The sequence below is a fragment of the Cydia fagiglandana genome, chromosome 6 (genome assembly GCF_963556715.1).
Source record: "Cydia fagiglandana chromosome 6, ilCydFagi1.1, whole genome shotgun sequence".
Classification (NCBI taxonomy): domain Eukaryota; kingdom Metazoa; phylum Arthropoda; class Insecta; order Lepidoptera; family Tortricidae; genus Cydia; species Cydia fagiglandana.
In genome coordinates, this window is record NC_085937.1 from 16865260 (window position 1) to 16882543 (window position 17284).

Sequence of the window (17284 nt, forward strand, 5' to 3'; positions counted from 1 at the left end):
ATAGGCAAACTTGCAACCTGCTAAGGTGCAAAACCATCAATAATAGGAGTTCAGCTAAAAATGTAAATACCTATCGTGGTTGTTACTTTTTGCACATTCTAGTTTATGTGATTCGACTAGACAAGTTATAGGCCGGATTTTATTTTTAACTTCGACCTTTAATACCTACACATATAATATAATATATGACAGTTTACATTAACATAAGAGTACCTAATGTAAATATGTGTTTTTCCTCATAAATGGCAGTTGCCGGGTTTGCTAATTATAGAGCATACGCAGGAAGATGTGTTTTTATTGATTTAAAATACCTATATTTTTAACAACTTCAGTGGTAAAATATAAAATTAAAATAACTTTGGTAAGTAATTAAAGTTGATTTAATTTTGGATATTGGACAATACCTTGTACAATAAGTTTAAAACCATAATTTTAGTATAATATAATAATATATATATGTATATATATGTGTTCTGCTATAGACGTAGCTATGGGTAAATAAAATACTTACATATGTTTATTTAAAGATAAATTAATAAAATCTTTTTGCCTTTTTTCGGTCCTCTGGAATCGTGAATTTAGAGAACGGATTGTAGTAAAATAGGTACCTATCAGCGTTTTAATTTAAAGGTTAAGCATTTTTTAACATTATTATTTAGAAATTTAAGTACTTAACAACAGGTACCTGAATAGTTTAGGCGATTAACTTTCAATCCGGACTAATCCTGAGGGTTATAGCAATGAATATATTATATTATAGCATATTCAACGTCTAAATAATATGAAATAATTTGGTAAGTAACTAACTTTTTTAAGGTCAAGGTTAAAACATCATTCAATTTCAAATTCGGTAATTTATATTTTTCTCTCAGAGTCATGCTGCTGATCGTAAGTTTGTTTCTCCTGGTGCGGACGTCAATAGCTGTGTTCTTCCACGAGAAGTCGTCGATCGTTATAGCCCCTGCTGGAGAGAGTAAAGACATTAGCTTCGGCTACAGTTTGGGCTACCAGGGTGGGGACAATGCAAGTCTTGGTAAGAACATACTAGTTGGTAGTAAACTGAACATACCCATTAGCGCCCATTGTATCCAATTAGGTATAGTGTGTAGCTTTCAAATAGAGCCCGATGGCTAATCCTATTGTCTATTGTTAAGTAAAACCGCTCGTGCCACGTGCCACAACCACCTGCATAAAAAATACGTACTTCGGTTACTGAGTGCCGGCGAGTCGAACGCTACAGATGAACCAGTCTAAAATGTGCCATCGAGATGCGTAACAAAGGCGCGTTATCGAAGAGCGCACTTACACTGGTTTTTTGAGCGTTGGATTAGCCCGCGCTCAGGTGCCAAATAGAATAATGAAGACCCTTTTTTGCAGGTAAGTAGCACGTGCGGTTTTACTTAACAATAGACAATAAGATTAGCCATCGGGCTCTATTTGAAAGCTACATACTATACACCTGGGTTACGTAGTTCTGATCTGATTTTCTACTGTGTAACTCTATCTAACAGCATTATAAGCGCTAATGGGTTAATTGAACATTGGTGGACGTTATTTCTTTGCAATATGTTTTATGAAGTGTTAGTTACTTAGTTACCTGTGGAACTCTTCATTTTATTATTTACTTTTTTGATAAAGTCTGCTGTTACACGACGTCGTACAATCGTACACGGGCTATGGCTAGTTATAACAATGACAAGAACCTCTAATGTATAGCTAAGCATGATACCTATTGGTTTTAAATCTCATGTATACAGGGTGATTTCTGGGTCGTGATCCAGAACCACTTTTTCTGACTCTGTAAATGATCCACATTATCATATGGTAGTATTTGATTAAAAGACAATTACTTTAATTATTCTTATTTTTCAAGTAAAATTAATGTTATAAGTACTAAGTAATCATGACTTTTGACATACGCTGTATGGAAAGCGACAAGACGTCACATTGAGTAGGGTCACCAAATTGTATGCCAAAATGTTTTTTCCTACTTGTCATCTGGAAAATAATCATCATTATTGGTGATAAACAATAATTAAAAACATCATTAGGCTCATCTTTGGATTCTGTATGATGTCTGGCTCTCTTGCTCCACGACTCCGAAATCACCCTGTATAGATCAATTACTATTTCTTATTTCGCTAAAACTGGTAAAACAAAACTAACTTACAGTGATCGGTGCGCCTCTGTACGACGAGACTGGACGAGTATTCGAGCGGTCCTTACGAGATATCTTGCATGGAGAAACAACTTGTGATCCGCTCGATATCGACTTTGCAGCTTTAAATATCACATATAACCGTAGTAAGTATCATATTCTCTTTAATCCTGAGATTTTTTCTTTACGATCAATAAGAAATAATAAACAATAAAAACAGACCTGCATCTAGCATGGTACTCACGGTGGTAACGCAGAGAGAGGTACTTTTAGAATATTTGCGCTGTGTTTGAGGGATACCATCTTTTGAATCTGACTGGTCTTTCCATATAACAAGTTAGGTACCAAAAACCTCTTCGTAAGACCCAAGCCAATTTTTGCATTTTTCAATTTGGCACATTCTTTAAAAGTTCATAACTCGTAATTAATTTGTACTTGTACTAGTACGTGGGGACTTACGAGGTTATAGTTGGCCAAAACTGTTAGCTAAGAAACGTTGTCCAAAATGGCTATCGGGCTTATTTGTATTAAATATTCCTACCTTTACCTACTTATTATTTAGGGCACATCCTTTTTGACATACATACATGTTGTTTTGTATTGTATTGGACAGATTTTATTGCTTAAACTGTATGAAGTTGTACATGTTTTCAGCTCTCAGCCCGGACCAACACTTTTACCTGGGTGCTTCCATAGCTGCAACGGAAAAGCTTTTTGTGGTATGTACCAGACAATCTATTATAGTAGGTACCTACGTAACTAGTTTGCGCCATTATTGTATACACCACCATCTTAGGTATTCGCGCTTGATCAAAGTGAATCAACGTTTAGCATTTTTATTTTGTGTTAAGGGGCCCACAGATTACCAGTTCGCCGGACGATATCAGCCGTAGGAACACGTTCGCGGACGCGGATTGCATAGCATCCGTTTTTGCACTACTCCTGGTGACGCGCATGCTATAGCATCCGTTATTCGTTTTAAATTTCTGCATTGAAATGCTAATCAATCCGCTTTACCACAGTATAATATTATTCACCAACTTTCCTCTATACCAGTCACCAGATTCAAAGTTTGCATACTGCCATTTTACATAGTTTTATCGAAGTTAAAAATTATCCTGTGACGTCTCCGATTGGGCCCCCCTTTCTGTGATGCACATGCTATAGCATTCGTCTTTGTATGGCAGCTCCCTTAGTAGCCCGACAGGTGCGTCTGGGAGTAGACGCGTGCAATTTGGGTGAATTTCGTGCGCGATAGCCATTTTTACGGATTGTTTATAACATCATAATTAATGTTTTTCTTACAATTTCTTTAAGTTTTTCAATGTGTTTTAATAAACAAACATGTTTACTCGTGGTTTATTGTGCTACAATCAAATTTTGATAACGGTGAATGTGAAGAAGTGGGGCATGAATGTGTATACCTATCATTCAAGTAGTTACATTACTAGTCATAGTTTTGATGATATTACTGTGAATTATAAGCCTGCTGGCGCTCGATGATCACCTCTTACAAGGTAAGAACGTTTATGACAAGTATTGTGGCATAATTCTTGTATATTTCACGCCTTATGTTTGGTGTAAATGCATCCGAAAAAGAATATAAAGTTGGGTGAATCATCGCTTGACAGGAAAAGTGGTGGACGCTTTACGTCCAGAACTTAAAGCGGCGGTGACTTACAGGGAACTCAAAAAGTGTAATACGGTAGAGATTGATGATTTTGAAAGTGGTGGTGGCGTAAATGCTGCGTATACCTTGGACAGCTGGAAGAAACAACCTCTCTCTTTTATGAGAGCTCAACCGGCTCCACTCGGCTCTCTGCAACATGCCATGAGTGGGCATTTAGATTCTTCAGACATATTATGCGGTCTCCAACGCATGATGTGTAGTATCACATAATTTTAGGTCCAATGAATGACGAACGTGCTTGGGATGGGGCATGTATGAGAAGGACATAATATTACAATGATAAGAAATGGGGGAACTAAACAGAAGTAGAAAAATGTTTGAAGAGGTCACCAATGAGTCTTTAGAGCAAAAATCTCGCCTCTAGGAAGTCAGAAGTCTCAGCCATTAAGTCCATCAAGTACGATGAATGAATGCTATAACATGCGATGTCATATAAGATCACATCTTGACTACCTCATGTGACGGAGATGCTTATGCATCCGAATTGTATAGCATTTGTTGTCACATAGCGTATAAAAAATATACTTCATATTGACGCGGATTGCATAGCATCCGCCTTGCATAGCATTACGCGTCATATACAAACCTAAAAGATATATTTGTAGTGACAGATATGATATAACAGTCGCAAAATTTCCATACAAAATTTAGGTGTCCAAATGGTGTGACTGAGCGTCCGCGAACGTGTTAAACACAAAAGGTGACAGTTCCGAACAATTAACAGGCTGATATCGTCCGGCGAACTTGTAATCTGTGGCCTCCTTTACCGTTGATTCTTGTTTCAAAAAAATACGCAGTGTTACAATTAGACCTTTAAATTAACCGATTTCACCTGTTAAACCCATAAAATATTCCTAAAATCTACAAAAAACCGGTACTGCAGGATCTATCATCCTTTACCATCCTTTTCGTACCATATCTATCATCCTGCTACATTTTATTCTTTTTGCCGATGTTCGATTGTCATCATATGGTTAGGCTTCTGTGATTATGTAATTTCTCCTTCGCCAGACGTGTGCACCACTGCGGACCGCATACGGGGCATATTTTGATGGCGATGGGAAGAAGACAAAAGACGTGTTCGGCGCGTACGGGGCCTGTTTCACCTACGACAGAAGTCACAAAGCGCACGCGTGCCAAAACTACGGTTTGGAGCACACGATACAGAAGAAAAAAACTATGGATGGTATACACTTTTATATCTTTTATCTATCGAGGAGACTTTTATAACATCTAGTATTAAATATATTTAAACGGGTCACTTACGGTATTGTATGTAGAAAATAGCTCGACATGTTACACTCAGAGTCCGTACTGACGAGGACCATCATTGTGGAGTTGTGAATTTCCGATGGCAATATTTATTTCGTTAAAGATAATTTATTTTAGGTATTTTTTTTCAGTTTACGCATACGGTAGTTCTGGTTGGAGTGCCATAATAGATCAAGACAAGAACAAGATAATTATATCAAAGTCTTTCAACACTCCCGATCTATCTTACAGCACTTTGGATCCAAGTCACAAATACAAAGCTTTGTCATCGAACCCATCATTAGCGCTTGAAAAAAATGATTTTACGAGTTTTGGTGAGACAATTTTCCGATTTTTATTCTTATTCATTTTGAACTATGTTACTGCTACTACTGAGTATTTTATTCTTTTTAATTATCATAATTATTTTTTAGGGAAAGCGATGACATTTGGAAATTATTTCGACACGGATAAAAACAAGACTTTCTACGCTTTTAGTTTGAGATATATGTCTGGAAAAGGAGCGGTAACAATATATTTAATTAATAGTTCACAAATCAAAGTATATGTGATATATGATTTAGATACTGTACACGGTCATAAGTACCTACTCTTACATTTTTAAAGCCGACCACTGACTAACAGTCCGCCGGACGATATCGGCCGGTCAGTTGTTCGGAGTTGTCAAATTATTGTTCTAACTGACAGGCCGATATCGTCCGGCGGCCTGTTAGTCAGTGGTCGGCTTAACAGTCTCGATTGTTCGATGTACATACTTATAACGATAATCATTACTTTTTTGCAGAAAAAGTATCTAGCTTTTGAAGTGTTATTTGATCCGCTACTTTTGATGGTGACTAGTATGATTAGTGGTTTTCACAATAACCCCATTTTCAAATTTGTCTCAGTCAGCCCGTATTAAAAATAAGTAACATTTCAGATTGCTTTCTACCATAGTGACGGCACGTGGAAACCATTACAAAGGTATGTTAATTTACGGTTATTTATACCGGGTGTGGCCTGTAATGTGAGCAAAAAATTTAACTGTAGGTTGTACTCCTCATACTGACCAACATTTGTTCAGCTACTTTTAAAAATAAATTGTGGTTTGATTTTTAATACACGTTAAAGTTTATTCTAAGACGCAATGTATTGCGAATTTTGTTATGTTTAAGGCGTGACAAGCAACGTCAATCACAATGATATGGCGTGGCGATGGTGTCCATTGAAGATAATATTTATTTTGTATGAAAAATAGCGAGTCTAAATACTTCAAAATTTTTAAAAGTTGTTAAACAAAAGTGTCACCGTTTGAGGAGTACAATCTATGTTTTAATTATTTGTTCGTGTTACAGGCCACACCCGGTATAGGTATGAGAAATTATGAATCGTTGTGAATAATTTCGTTTCTCTTGCCAAAATATTTCCCTTATCTTACCTAACTTTAATGTATTTTTTTTAGATTAAAGTTCAAAATTTAATACCTTTAAACGAGCAATTCTTGTTTAGGTATTTATATATAAATTTCGGGGATCTCGGAAACGGCTCTAACGATTTCAATGAAATTTGCTATATGGGGGTTTTCGTTAGGTCTTATCTCTGGGAAGACGCGCATTTTTGATTTTTTATACGTTTTCCGAGCAAAGCTCGGTCTCCCAGATATTAGAAATAAACCAATTATATTATTACAGTCCGGACTCCATCGGCCGTCGCACCCGCAAGCCATACAGGCTGGAGGATAAACACGTGGACAGCATGTTCGGCTCGGCGTTGGCCAGCGCCGACGTCACCGGCGACGGCGCAGCGGAGCTGATCGTGGGTGCGCCCGCGCAAGTCTCGGATGCGCGCAGCGCGGATAGAGGCGCGGTTCATGTTTATACTAAAACATAGTCGGTAAGATACCCAAGTGGGTTGAATTGTTTTCTAGTTGTCTTGGATTTTGTTCCCAGATAGCGTTACTATCAACTTAAATTGATTGAAACTTTCCTAATGAATCATTTTTAAACCGATGTACATAGACGGAGTTATATATGTCTCTGTACATACAGTACAGTTTGGTTCTGCAGCCGTTTAGCTCGTTATTTGACAACGTACCTACTAAATATTGGACATAACCTTTGATCCTACTTTTATAGCTTTTTCCCTAACTAAAATCATTACGACTTTGAAACCCCTACCCTATTTTTTGTGTAGATTATTTACGACTTATATTTATACGACTAGACGACTTCTGGCGTCATTTTGTAATACCAGACCTGCTAAGAAGCTGCTAATACCATGAGTTGCGTTCTCGCGCGCGTCTCCATACATCTAGCGCGACTGAGTATGGACTCACGCGCGAGAACGTAGCTTATGCTAGACCGCCTGATACTTGTAACGCATGCATGGCAATCAATTAGGTCAGTTTTATTTCTTTTTCAGGATAAGCGAGAAATGGAATTGAAACTGGTAATTTGGGGGGTTACGGACAACGCTCGATTCGGAACTACGTTGTCCACCAACGATGTGGATGGAGATTCCAATCCTGGTAAATGAAAGAAGTAAATCGTCATATAGTTGATGAAACGCCCAATACACAATATCCCGCGGTAAAAAAAATATTGTGATTGGTCAATAAGTTGTGTCGCTCGCGGCTCATTTCCCGAAGAGTCATTTTTAGGGTTCCGCACAAAAAGGGAAAAACGGGAGCCTATTACTAAGACTCCACTGTCCGTCTGACTGTCAGTCAATCTGTCCGTCAGTCAGCAGTGTCGTAAAATTTTCACAGATTATGTATTTCTGTTGCCGCTATAACAACAAATACTAAAACAGAATAAAATCAATATTTAAGCAGGCTCCCATACAACAAACGTGACTTTTTTGCCGTTTTTTTGCGTAATGCTACAAAACCCTTCGTGCGCGAGTCCGACTCGCACTTGACCAGTTTTTTAGCTCTAGTCAGACATTTATAGTTATTCTAGTTCGTTATTTTTGCAGAAATATTTGTTAGCGCTCCATTCGAAAACTCAGGTGTAGGAGCATTGTACATCCTGTGTGGGCACGAAATAAAAAATGTGAAAGAACCAAAGATCCTAGTCTCTGAACTGAAAAGAACACAAATAATTAGAAAAGAAACTCACGCAATCTTTGGATTTAGTCTTCAACCAGTGAGCGACTTTAATGAAAATGGTAGTGATGGTAAGTAACATTTATAAATCTATGTGTCGGCGGCCGATCGTAAGATCAGGCATATCGTGAAATTCCTAGGCATATCGTGAAACGTGAAAATCTTTGACTCGTTCCCTGCCTATTTCTGGGCAGTTTGCCCTTCGGGCATCTGAAGCCACATAACGAACCTGTCTTACCTATATATTGGTTTAATGTGACTATCCTCAAAACAATACACAGGAACATTACGATCTGCCTGATCTTACGATCGGCCGCCGACATATGCACTTCCCATTATTCTATTGAACTTGTGAAAGTACACGTACATAACTATGTAGGTATGACAATGTTGGGTGACAATGCAACATTATGGTACCACACAGGAGATTTCCATTTGAACACTGATAAAACAACGCAACCTTATTGTCTTTTGCTTTGTTAGAATTTTTTCGATGAGTAAGTATTCAATTGCCTGTTGAAAGGAACAGTGCAGTCGGAACTAAAAGCTTGTATCAAAAAAATGATGTTTTTACTTTGTTTTCCAGAACTAGGCGTAGGCGCACCGGGCAATTCTAGAGTAACATTGTTTTCGGGAATCCGAGCCATCACGGTGAATGTAACTTCGAAGATTTCTGACTCAGTGGTAAGATCATCGACTATCTTTTACTGACTGAAATTTTACAAAATAATTAATTTTATTTTCACTCTTTTTATCATACTTACCCATAAGAGTTGGTCAATTCATATAATAACATAGAATAACATATAATTATGTAACACGTAAGTAACAAAATTGTAAACTTGACGCATAAACATCCTAAATATTTTAATTTGTCCAATAAGTACCTAAAAGTTTATCAGGAAGAGATTGCTCTTTAGCGATAAAGCTGTCAATTTTTTATGCTCTGTTTCTATCCTCGTGCCGCCCAATGTACATTAGGATGTACACTCAGTTTCAATGGAATGTCAACCTTAATTAAAAACAAAGTAAGTAAGTAGCATTTCATTTATCTCGTAAAATTTTCGAACTAATGAAATTCAACCCAATTAAAAATACAACAAGATTCTAACTTCCTTGGCAATAATTTTGTATGGTGGGCGGCACGAGGTTAAGTATCTTGTGTTTATTTGTAAATTTATGTTAGGTTATTGTCAAATAAAATGGATTTGTATGCGCAGAGGCTACGGTTCGCGCATCGCGGTGCATTTTTAGCCTCTTATTAATTCTGCCCAATCCTCCCTTATTTCACAATGTACTATTGCATTTGTTTCAGTTGGATCCCGTTTCTGGGTTTTCTACTCTCATCTTCTCCTCATGCGTTACTGTGGATTTGCCTGTAAAACCGAGAATAATCACTACAAGTAGGTATCTACTAGAAGTAACGTATTTACTTTTATTTCCGATTGTGCTAGTACGATCACAGACTTTATGTTGATCCATCTAAGGTTCAAGCTAATTTGGTTGTCAATATTTACGTTCGTGCAACATTCGTGCACATGCGAACGCGTTAAATCGGCGAATTTTGTAACTAGCTGGTACCCTATATTTTATTAAAAATTATGTAAAGTTAACATTATATTTAACCTTCTTTGGACACGTTTCTCGACGTGGAGATGTATCCATAGAGCGACTGGTGGTGCAGGGCAGAGTAGAAGGTACCCGAGCGCGAGGAAGGTCGCCCATGAGGTGGACGGACCAAATAAAGGCAGCCATGGACGGCCCCTTGCACGAATGCGCTAAACGGCCTAAACGCGCAGCCGTCAGGGAGGAGTGGAGGCGAGCCGTCAAACGTGTCACAAAGGGAGACTTCCAATGATGACCACAACCATTATATTTATTTTGTGTTACAGAGTTATTGGTCAAAAATGTGATAAGCGGGAATGGGGCATTTAATCACAGCGGCGAAGCCACCTACGAAATCGATTTAGCGTCTAAAGAACACAGTCTTGAAGCCGGTAGCCTCAGAGAATATTGTAGGAATATCACTATTGTAAGTTCATCACTATTTTATTATAGTGATATTCCACTATTGCAAGTTCATCAGTATTTTTAGTCGACTTTAAAAAGAGGAGGTTCTCAAATTATCAGGAAGTTTGCATTATTAATTTTATGTTTTTTTTTGAAGTGAAGTTAAATATGTAGTGGGTGCCGCACTCGAAAACCGCATCAGTCTGATGCCCATCTAATTAGACAACAATAGTAGTTTGACATTTGTTGCACTGTTCTTATGTTTATCTAATTTTGTTAGTAAGTTGTTTGTCCAATCTAACAGGGTACAATAACTTTTTTATAGGTTGATGCATCTTTCTGCATCGTGAACACAACGGTATCAACTATAGAACGTATTGAAGATCAAGAAGGTAAAAATGAAATCTATCATATAATTACAAGATTAGGTACCTAAAAACACTAGTATAGGTATTTAAATGGGCTTTTTTTCTAATCATGAATTTTTTTGTGGCGCCCTTCTTCCAACGATAGGTAGTAGATGTATATTTAAAATTTGTCGTCATTTACCAGGGATTTTTGTAATTTATACCTGGGGAAAGAGTTATGATTTTAGCTTTAGTAGCTGATCAACTACTGAGCTAATTTTGGTTAGTGCGAGTGAATTCGTTTTCATGACACGCTCGGGTGACATTTTGTAAGCGACTTCGAAAGCGACAGACTAACGTGGTCTATACTCGAGTGAATATTTATATTTTTCCAGGATTTAACGAAACTTGGGTCACACTGAGTGCAGTGAGCGAGTTGACAAGATCAAATCGTTTCGAGTGCGTCTGTCCAAAACCAGGTTGCGCGCCCGAGCTTAACGCAGAACTGCGATGGTCTGGAAGGTATTCAAATCCTTTCACTGAGTAAATTGTATGGTCAAGGAATTTGATTTCTATGCCATTTTGTACCAACCTTGTACAACTTACTTGTACATGGCCTTTTTTCGTGTATCCCGCAACCCAACTCAATAAAAAAAGCCCCACATTTTCAGCAATTATACCAACGAAGTAACCGACTACCTCATCGGATCCTCCAGGTTTGAAACGGTGAAAGTAGCGGTTCACAACACGGGCACGAAAGGCTGCAGAAGCTGTACTGTAATACGCGTGCGCGGTCTGGATTATCAGCTGCAATGCCAACGCGAGCGCAACAATCTTCGCTACATGTGCCCTCTGGAGAGCTTCATGGGAAATACTAGCGTAAGACTATTTAGCATAGAGTTCAAATTTCTTGGACAAGTACGCGGCGCAGGGCAACGATATTTGTTACACTTGCCCTCGAGTATTTCGCATGAAATACTACCGTAAGACTATCGCAATAAGGTTTGCGACTGCTTAGGCAAGAAAGAATGTGCTCTTCACGGCTAAAAGTAAATAAAAGTCTAGAGCGTTTTCACATTGCCCGATCGTGCGAGGGCGGCGTCTTTAGCGGTCACGCACACTACAACAAACATTATGCCCACACATACGCATACGCACACAAACAAATATTATCGGTCCGAATGCTGACTCCGACATGGCTGAAATTATCGGAAGCGCCGCAGCATTATCGGATGTCGGAAGGCGCCCATTAATAGAAAAACAGCCGCTGGAGAGTGCCATATGGTATCGAGTCCGCATTTTTGCGTTATTTATCGTAATAATGATTAAATATTAAATAAGTAAATAAATACAGAAAAACACATATGTCTTACATTTCACTTCCATCCGACATTCGATTCCGGATGGGGCAATGTGAAAACGCTCTAAAACCTTCGTATTTTTTCAGAAAACAGTCGAGATTCAGCTAGTTATGGACACGCTAAACAACCAGGAAAACAATTTCACTGTGGACGTGGAGGTCCGAGACGATTGTGAGGAGCCGGGACCAATGACTACCCTGACAGTTCCATACAATTTCACCAAAGTGTTCAACAATGTCATCATTGATGGGTATGCTAACGTATTACGTTCAACTTCATACTATCGGACTACTAATTTAGATGGCGATGTACAAGTCCATTTGCTCTCTAAAGGGGCCCACAGATTACCACAGAAAGATGATATTAGTCTGTCAACCCTCCTAAGTCCCTGCGTACAATTTTTTGTACATCTTCCAAAATTTATTGTGAACTTTTATTGTTGTAACTAAGAGTTACAATTTCAAAAGGAGCTTAATCCCAAAATATCACACACTAAAAGTTCCATTTTGGTTTCGGCCTGACGACTAATACGAACCGAGAGTGTGTGGCCTCTCGACGATTCCGGACAGCGTCGACAGATATCGGCCGGACAGTCTGTGATCTTGGGGTGAAAACTGACGACTCTCAACTGCTAATAGTGTGTAGTCGCAGGGGTGATGGCAGCAGGCCATTGTCAGCAGGCAGTAGGCAATAATCCCTTAAATGTGTAGACGTTATTGGCCTGGGGCGACAGGCCGCCCGATAGGACCAGAGACTGCAGGCGGACTGGTAATGGGTATATTACGCTTTACGTACCTATATTTTTGTTCACAGAATTGCTATGAACCGTGATATAGCAGACACAGAAATTCAGGATGAAAGGGAAGGACTAATCTTACACGAACAAACTTATACAGTAAGTTTCTGAACTTATGAATACTTGAAATGGGCATTGAAGAAAGTAGCACGTAAAAATATAAAGAAGTATGTAAGTATAATTATAAATTATGTTTTTTTTTATTACAGATCTTTAACAACCAGTCTTTTATGTGGAAAAATATATTGGTAAATGTAACAGCAAAGAACAAGCCATACATCCAGAACTTTAGGGTGGGTCTCGAATCGAGTCTCTACATTTTTATAGTTATTTAGCATTTATTTAAGTCTCTATTTGTTAAAGACTAGAAAATAATGTAATGAATACATCAGTGTAAAGTCATTATTATCCATAATTACGAGTATATTAATAGTTTAGTTAGGTATGCCAAGTTTTTCAATTAGTTACATACATACATTGTGAAAAAAATTTCAAAAGTGACGGACGGTGTCTTTATTAACAGACTTTTTATACCACGTCGGTGGCAAACAAGCATACGGCTCGCCTGATTGAGAATCGAGTCTTTTAGAGTTTACAATAGAGGAAGGTAAAGTAGGTACGCCCGGCTGAAAAATGCATACTCACTTTATGAATGAATTCCATTCTTAAAGTGGGTATGCACATTGGCAGTTTATAGTGCTTTTGTCTATTGCTTTACCAATATTGCTCTGTAGTATGTTTACTTCCAAGTAAACGTACTACAGATATAAGTAATACATAAGTAAGGTATAAGTAAGTATACGCTTATAATGATTTTCTTCCAGGTCGCTATAAAGCAAACTGAGAAGTTTGCTGAATACAACGGCACAGAGGACTTTTTGTGGGGATGCGTTCTCAGTTTAGCCCCATATTCTATGACTAAAATTTCCATTTCTACTAATATTTTGAAAAAGGAACTCGGTAAGTCAGACAGTAAAGTATAACTAGAGTCGGATAGTTTCATTGAAGTTTGACGTTTAAAACAATACTTGCACTGCGTGGGCTATCATATCTGCTGCAGACTTTTCGTGGTCTGACTCTAACTGCCCTCTAGCCTAAGTCAGCACCTACCTAGTCTGTCTACGTAGCAAGAAGACCCTGGTTCGATCCCGGTAATGGTATTTATTTGTTTGTTTATTTGTTTACGAATCTTATTGAGCTTACAAGTACAATCAAGGAATTTAAATTCCGACCCATTTCGTACTTTGTCACAGTGACAACCGTATGAGGTCTCTAGCGGCTTTCATATTGATTGTCACTGTGACAAAGTACGAAATGGGTCGGAATTTAAATTCCTTGACTGTACTATGGGACTTGGTGTGTTTATGTAAGATTGTCCTATAATTTATTTATTTATATCAGAATGTAAATAATACCCTAACATTGATCAGTGTTGCTAATCTAACTAAGCGTTTTCAGCACAATATCTCCAAAAAGGGAATATTACTATACCATCAGAGCTTATGCTAGAATTACTCCCACATAAGGCTAAGAACAGAAAGTAAGTAAGAACCATGATATAGGTATTATTATTTTGAAAATAAAGGGTACGTTTTGTTTTAGTAAAATAATTGGAGTTTTGTAAAATATTAAGAGAAATATTCCTAATGATTTTTGGGCCACTCTGTATATCAACTCACTTTTCAAACAAACAAGTAATACTTTAAAGCAGCGGTTCTCAAACTTTTTTGGTGACGGAACACTTTTGGAAAGCGAAATATTTGACGGAACCCCAAATTATATATTTTCGTTCGTCACTGTCGACCAGATACCTATACCTATACAAGAGCTGGTTTTTTTCTTCTTATTATTACAAGTATTTTCGCGGAGCCCCAACAGAAGCTTTGCGGAACCCTAGGGTTCCGCGGAACACACTTTGAGAAAGGCTGCTTTAAAGTACTGAACCCATAGTATACATTCGATAGCGTGACGAGCGTTTGCGTTATGTCTATTTTTGTATTGGTTTTTTGAACAGCGCGCCAAGCGGGACGGTTTGGAAACTTTAAATCCCAGACAAAATGACACTTAACGCAAACGCGTACGTTATGTCACGCTATCGAATGAAATTTACACTAGGCGTACTGTACTATTGAAAGAATATTGCAGCTTAACATCAGTGCTGACATTTAAGACAGAGAAGACATTCTGGCACAACAAACCTCTCATCATCATGGTCTCCCTTCTTGCAGCTTTTCTGGCCCTGGTTATCATCACCGTAATACTGTACAAGGTATTTGATTCCTATACTTGCAGTAAAGAGTTATTAATCTCTAAAGATTCTTAAGATGGACCTAGCGCTAAATTATAGTTTATATTTTTTATAAATGTAATTAAAGTTTCATTGATTTTAACCAAAGGCCATTGCAATGCCATGAAAAACATCACACGGAAACTATGCAACGGCAGACTCCAACCTAAGGTTAGACTTGGCTAGATTGCGAAAATCAGGAAAATATGTCTAATTTTCATTTACTTTCAGTTGTATATCGTAACGTCTGATTTTATGTAAATTAAGCCTTAATTGTTTGTGAAATTCACTGAAAAAAAATATCAGTTTATTATTAATTAACAATTACATTTATTATACTCTATAATATATTGTGTTTCAGCTTAATTTCTTCAGAAGGAAAAACAAAGAAAAGCTTAAGCAAGAAATAAGAAGGCGTAGCATTGTAAGTTGTTTTGTTAAATACTTGTGTGTATGTAAGTAATATGTAGGTAAGATTAATTAGGTATCGTAGGAAGACGGCGATTATATGTTTTTACTTTTGTTTTGTGGCTGTCCGTTATATGGAGAACGTGTCTGATCCAAAGCCATTTCCTTGCAAGGATTTCCCGATCTACGGGTTTCTGCTAAGTAAAACTATGATTTATCATCTTCCTCGCGTTGTCCCGGCATTTTGCCACGCCTCATGGGAGCCCGGGGTACGCTTGGCAACTACTCCCAAGAATTGGCGTGGACACTAGTTTTTACGAAAGCGACTGACCATCTGACCTTCCAACCTCTGGGTTACTGGGTATACTAGGCCTTATTGGGATCAGTCCGGTTTCCTCACGATGTTTTCCTTCACCGAAAAGCTGCTGGTAAATATCGAATGCTATTTCGTACATAAGTTTCGGAAAACTCATTGGTACGAGTCGGGGTTTGAACCCGCGACCTCCGGATTGCAAGTCGCACGCTCTTACCGCTGGGCCACCAGCGCTTTCAGTAAAAACATGACTCAATCCTATTTTTATTTCAGCGTCGAGAAAGCAGTCGACGCCATGCACCACCGGACGCTGATGGGGCTCAAACTCAAACCACTGATACAGTAAGCAAATATAACTCGTATCGTCAACCTTTTAACCGCCGTAGACTGATAGAAGTATATGACATACATACAATAGTTCTCCATTTCATTTCGCCGCAGTCTGATAGCGTGTTGTAACTTCGTACCGGCGGCGACACAAGCACGCGCGATGAAAAATTCTAAGCGGTTAAAAGGTTAAAACGATAGTGGACGACCCGTTTCTCCATACAAATGTTGTCCTCATTTTTCTCCCTCAATATTCATTTTATGGAGAATATTTTCACAAAATGTATCGTAGATATATCGAAAAAGTCAACGAAGCGTAAGTTGCTAATGTTTAGCCAATGCCTCTTGCTTTGACTTTTTTATATTTTTTTTATTGTAAGAACTAGGATTTAAAACCAAATTCAATACAATTTTTTTAAAGCTCTAAATTCTTATAATAATTATAAAGACAAGTATCTTTGCAGACGGAAATTAGGATATATTTGTAGTTTAGCCATTTCATTCTTTGTTACCGATTCAAAAAGTTTCAAAATAAATTCCAGGTGGACTTATCGGTAGTGAAAGAAGAATCTTGTGACCATACCAACACAAGACAAGGCAGGTCCAGTTGTGAATCTACCCTCAACGCTGCGACCTCGGGTGTGCTTACCCAATGATATTTTTTTTAATACTGAACTGATTAATAGTTGATAACTAGATTAATATAAAGTACAAAACATAATGTTCCAATACCTACAGCTGATTATAATTAAATTAAAGAAATTAATAAAACGACCTACTTGATTTTTGGCTGAACTGTTTTTGAAGAAAACCTTATACTTAAGTATTTAATTATGAAAACATGGATTATAAGATAAAAAAAAAAAAACAACGGGTTGCACTCCGGGAGTGCCGGCAAAAGTGAAAACTCAATGACATTGTAACAGTTTTTCAACCAGGTCACGTGTCCGTCTTACGAATTTTCAATCTGTCGAATCTGTCGGTCACGTGACCTGTCGCGAGTTTAACATTTTTTCCCCATCACGATAAGTGCACAGCGCCGCTAAAGAAGTTTTCACTTAAAAAAAAAAACAAATAATTATCTCTTTAAGAACAAGCAAGATGCACTACGAGTTATGTCAAATCAATATTAAATTACATTGGTATTTTAAACTGATTGGGCCAAGCCAAGAGTGTCTACCTCTAGCTACGAGTAGGAACTTAAAAACCAAACCGAAATAATGTGATTAG

The 17284-nt window shown here is 37.8% G+C and overlaps 1 protein-coding gene across 1 annotated transcript; it reads left to right on the forward strand.

Moving 5' to 3' along the window:
- The first annotated feature begins 6856 nt into the window (after positions 1–6856).
- On the forward strand, positions 6857–16807 carry LOC134665610 (uncharacterized). The gene is made up of 18 exons (XM_063522576.1): positions 6857–6992; positions 7521–7626; positions 8076–8276; positions 8792–8889; positions 9521–9608; positions 10098–10237; positions 10541–10607; positions 10958–11084; positions 11234–11441; positions 12010–12173; positions 12737–12818; positions 12929–13012; positions 13544–13679; positions 14178–14259; positions 14865–14988; positions 15368–15430; positions 16001–16069; positions 16597–16807. Exons 2-18 carry the CDS (start codon positions 7533–7535, stop codon positions 16708–16710), a joined length of 1941 nt encoding a protein of 646 aa, XP_063378646.1. The 5' UTR covers positions 6857–6992; positions 7521–7532; the 3' UTR covers positions 16711–16807.
- Positions 16808–17284: the final 477 nt, after the last annotated feature.

Coding starts and splice junctions, on each gene's coding strand:
- LOC134665610 (XM_063522576.1), top strand. CDS start 7,533: ATGGAATTGAAACTGGTAATTTGGGGGGTTACGGACAACGCTCGATTC. Junction 13,013..13,543: donor CATACATCCAGAACTTTAGG/GTGGGTCTCGAA, acceptor ATTTTCTTCCAG/GTCGCTATAAAGCAAACTGA. Junction 14,989..15,367: donor TCACCGTAATACTGTACAAG/GTATTTGATTCC, acceptor ATTGTGTTTCAG/CTTAATTTCTTCAGAAGGAA.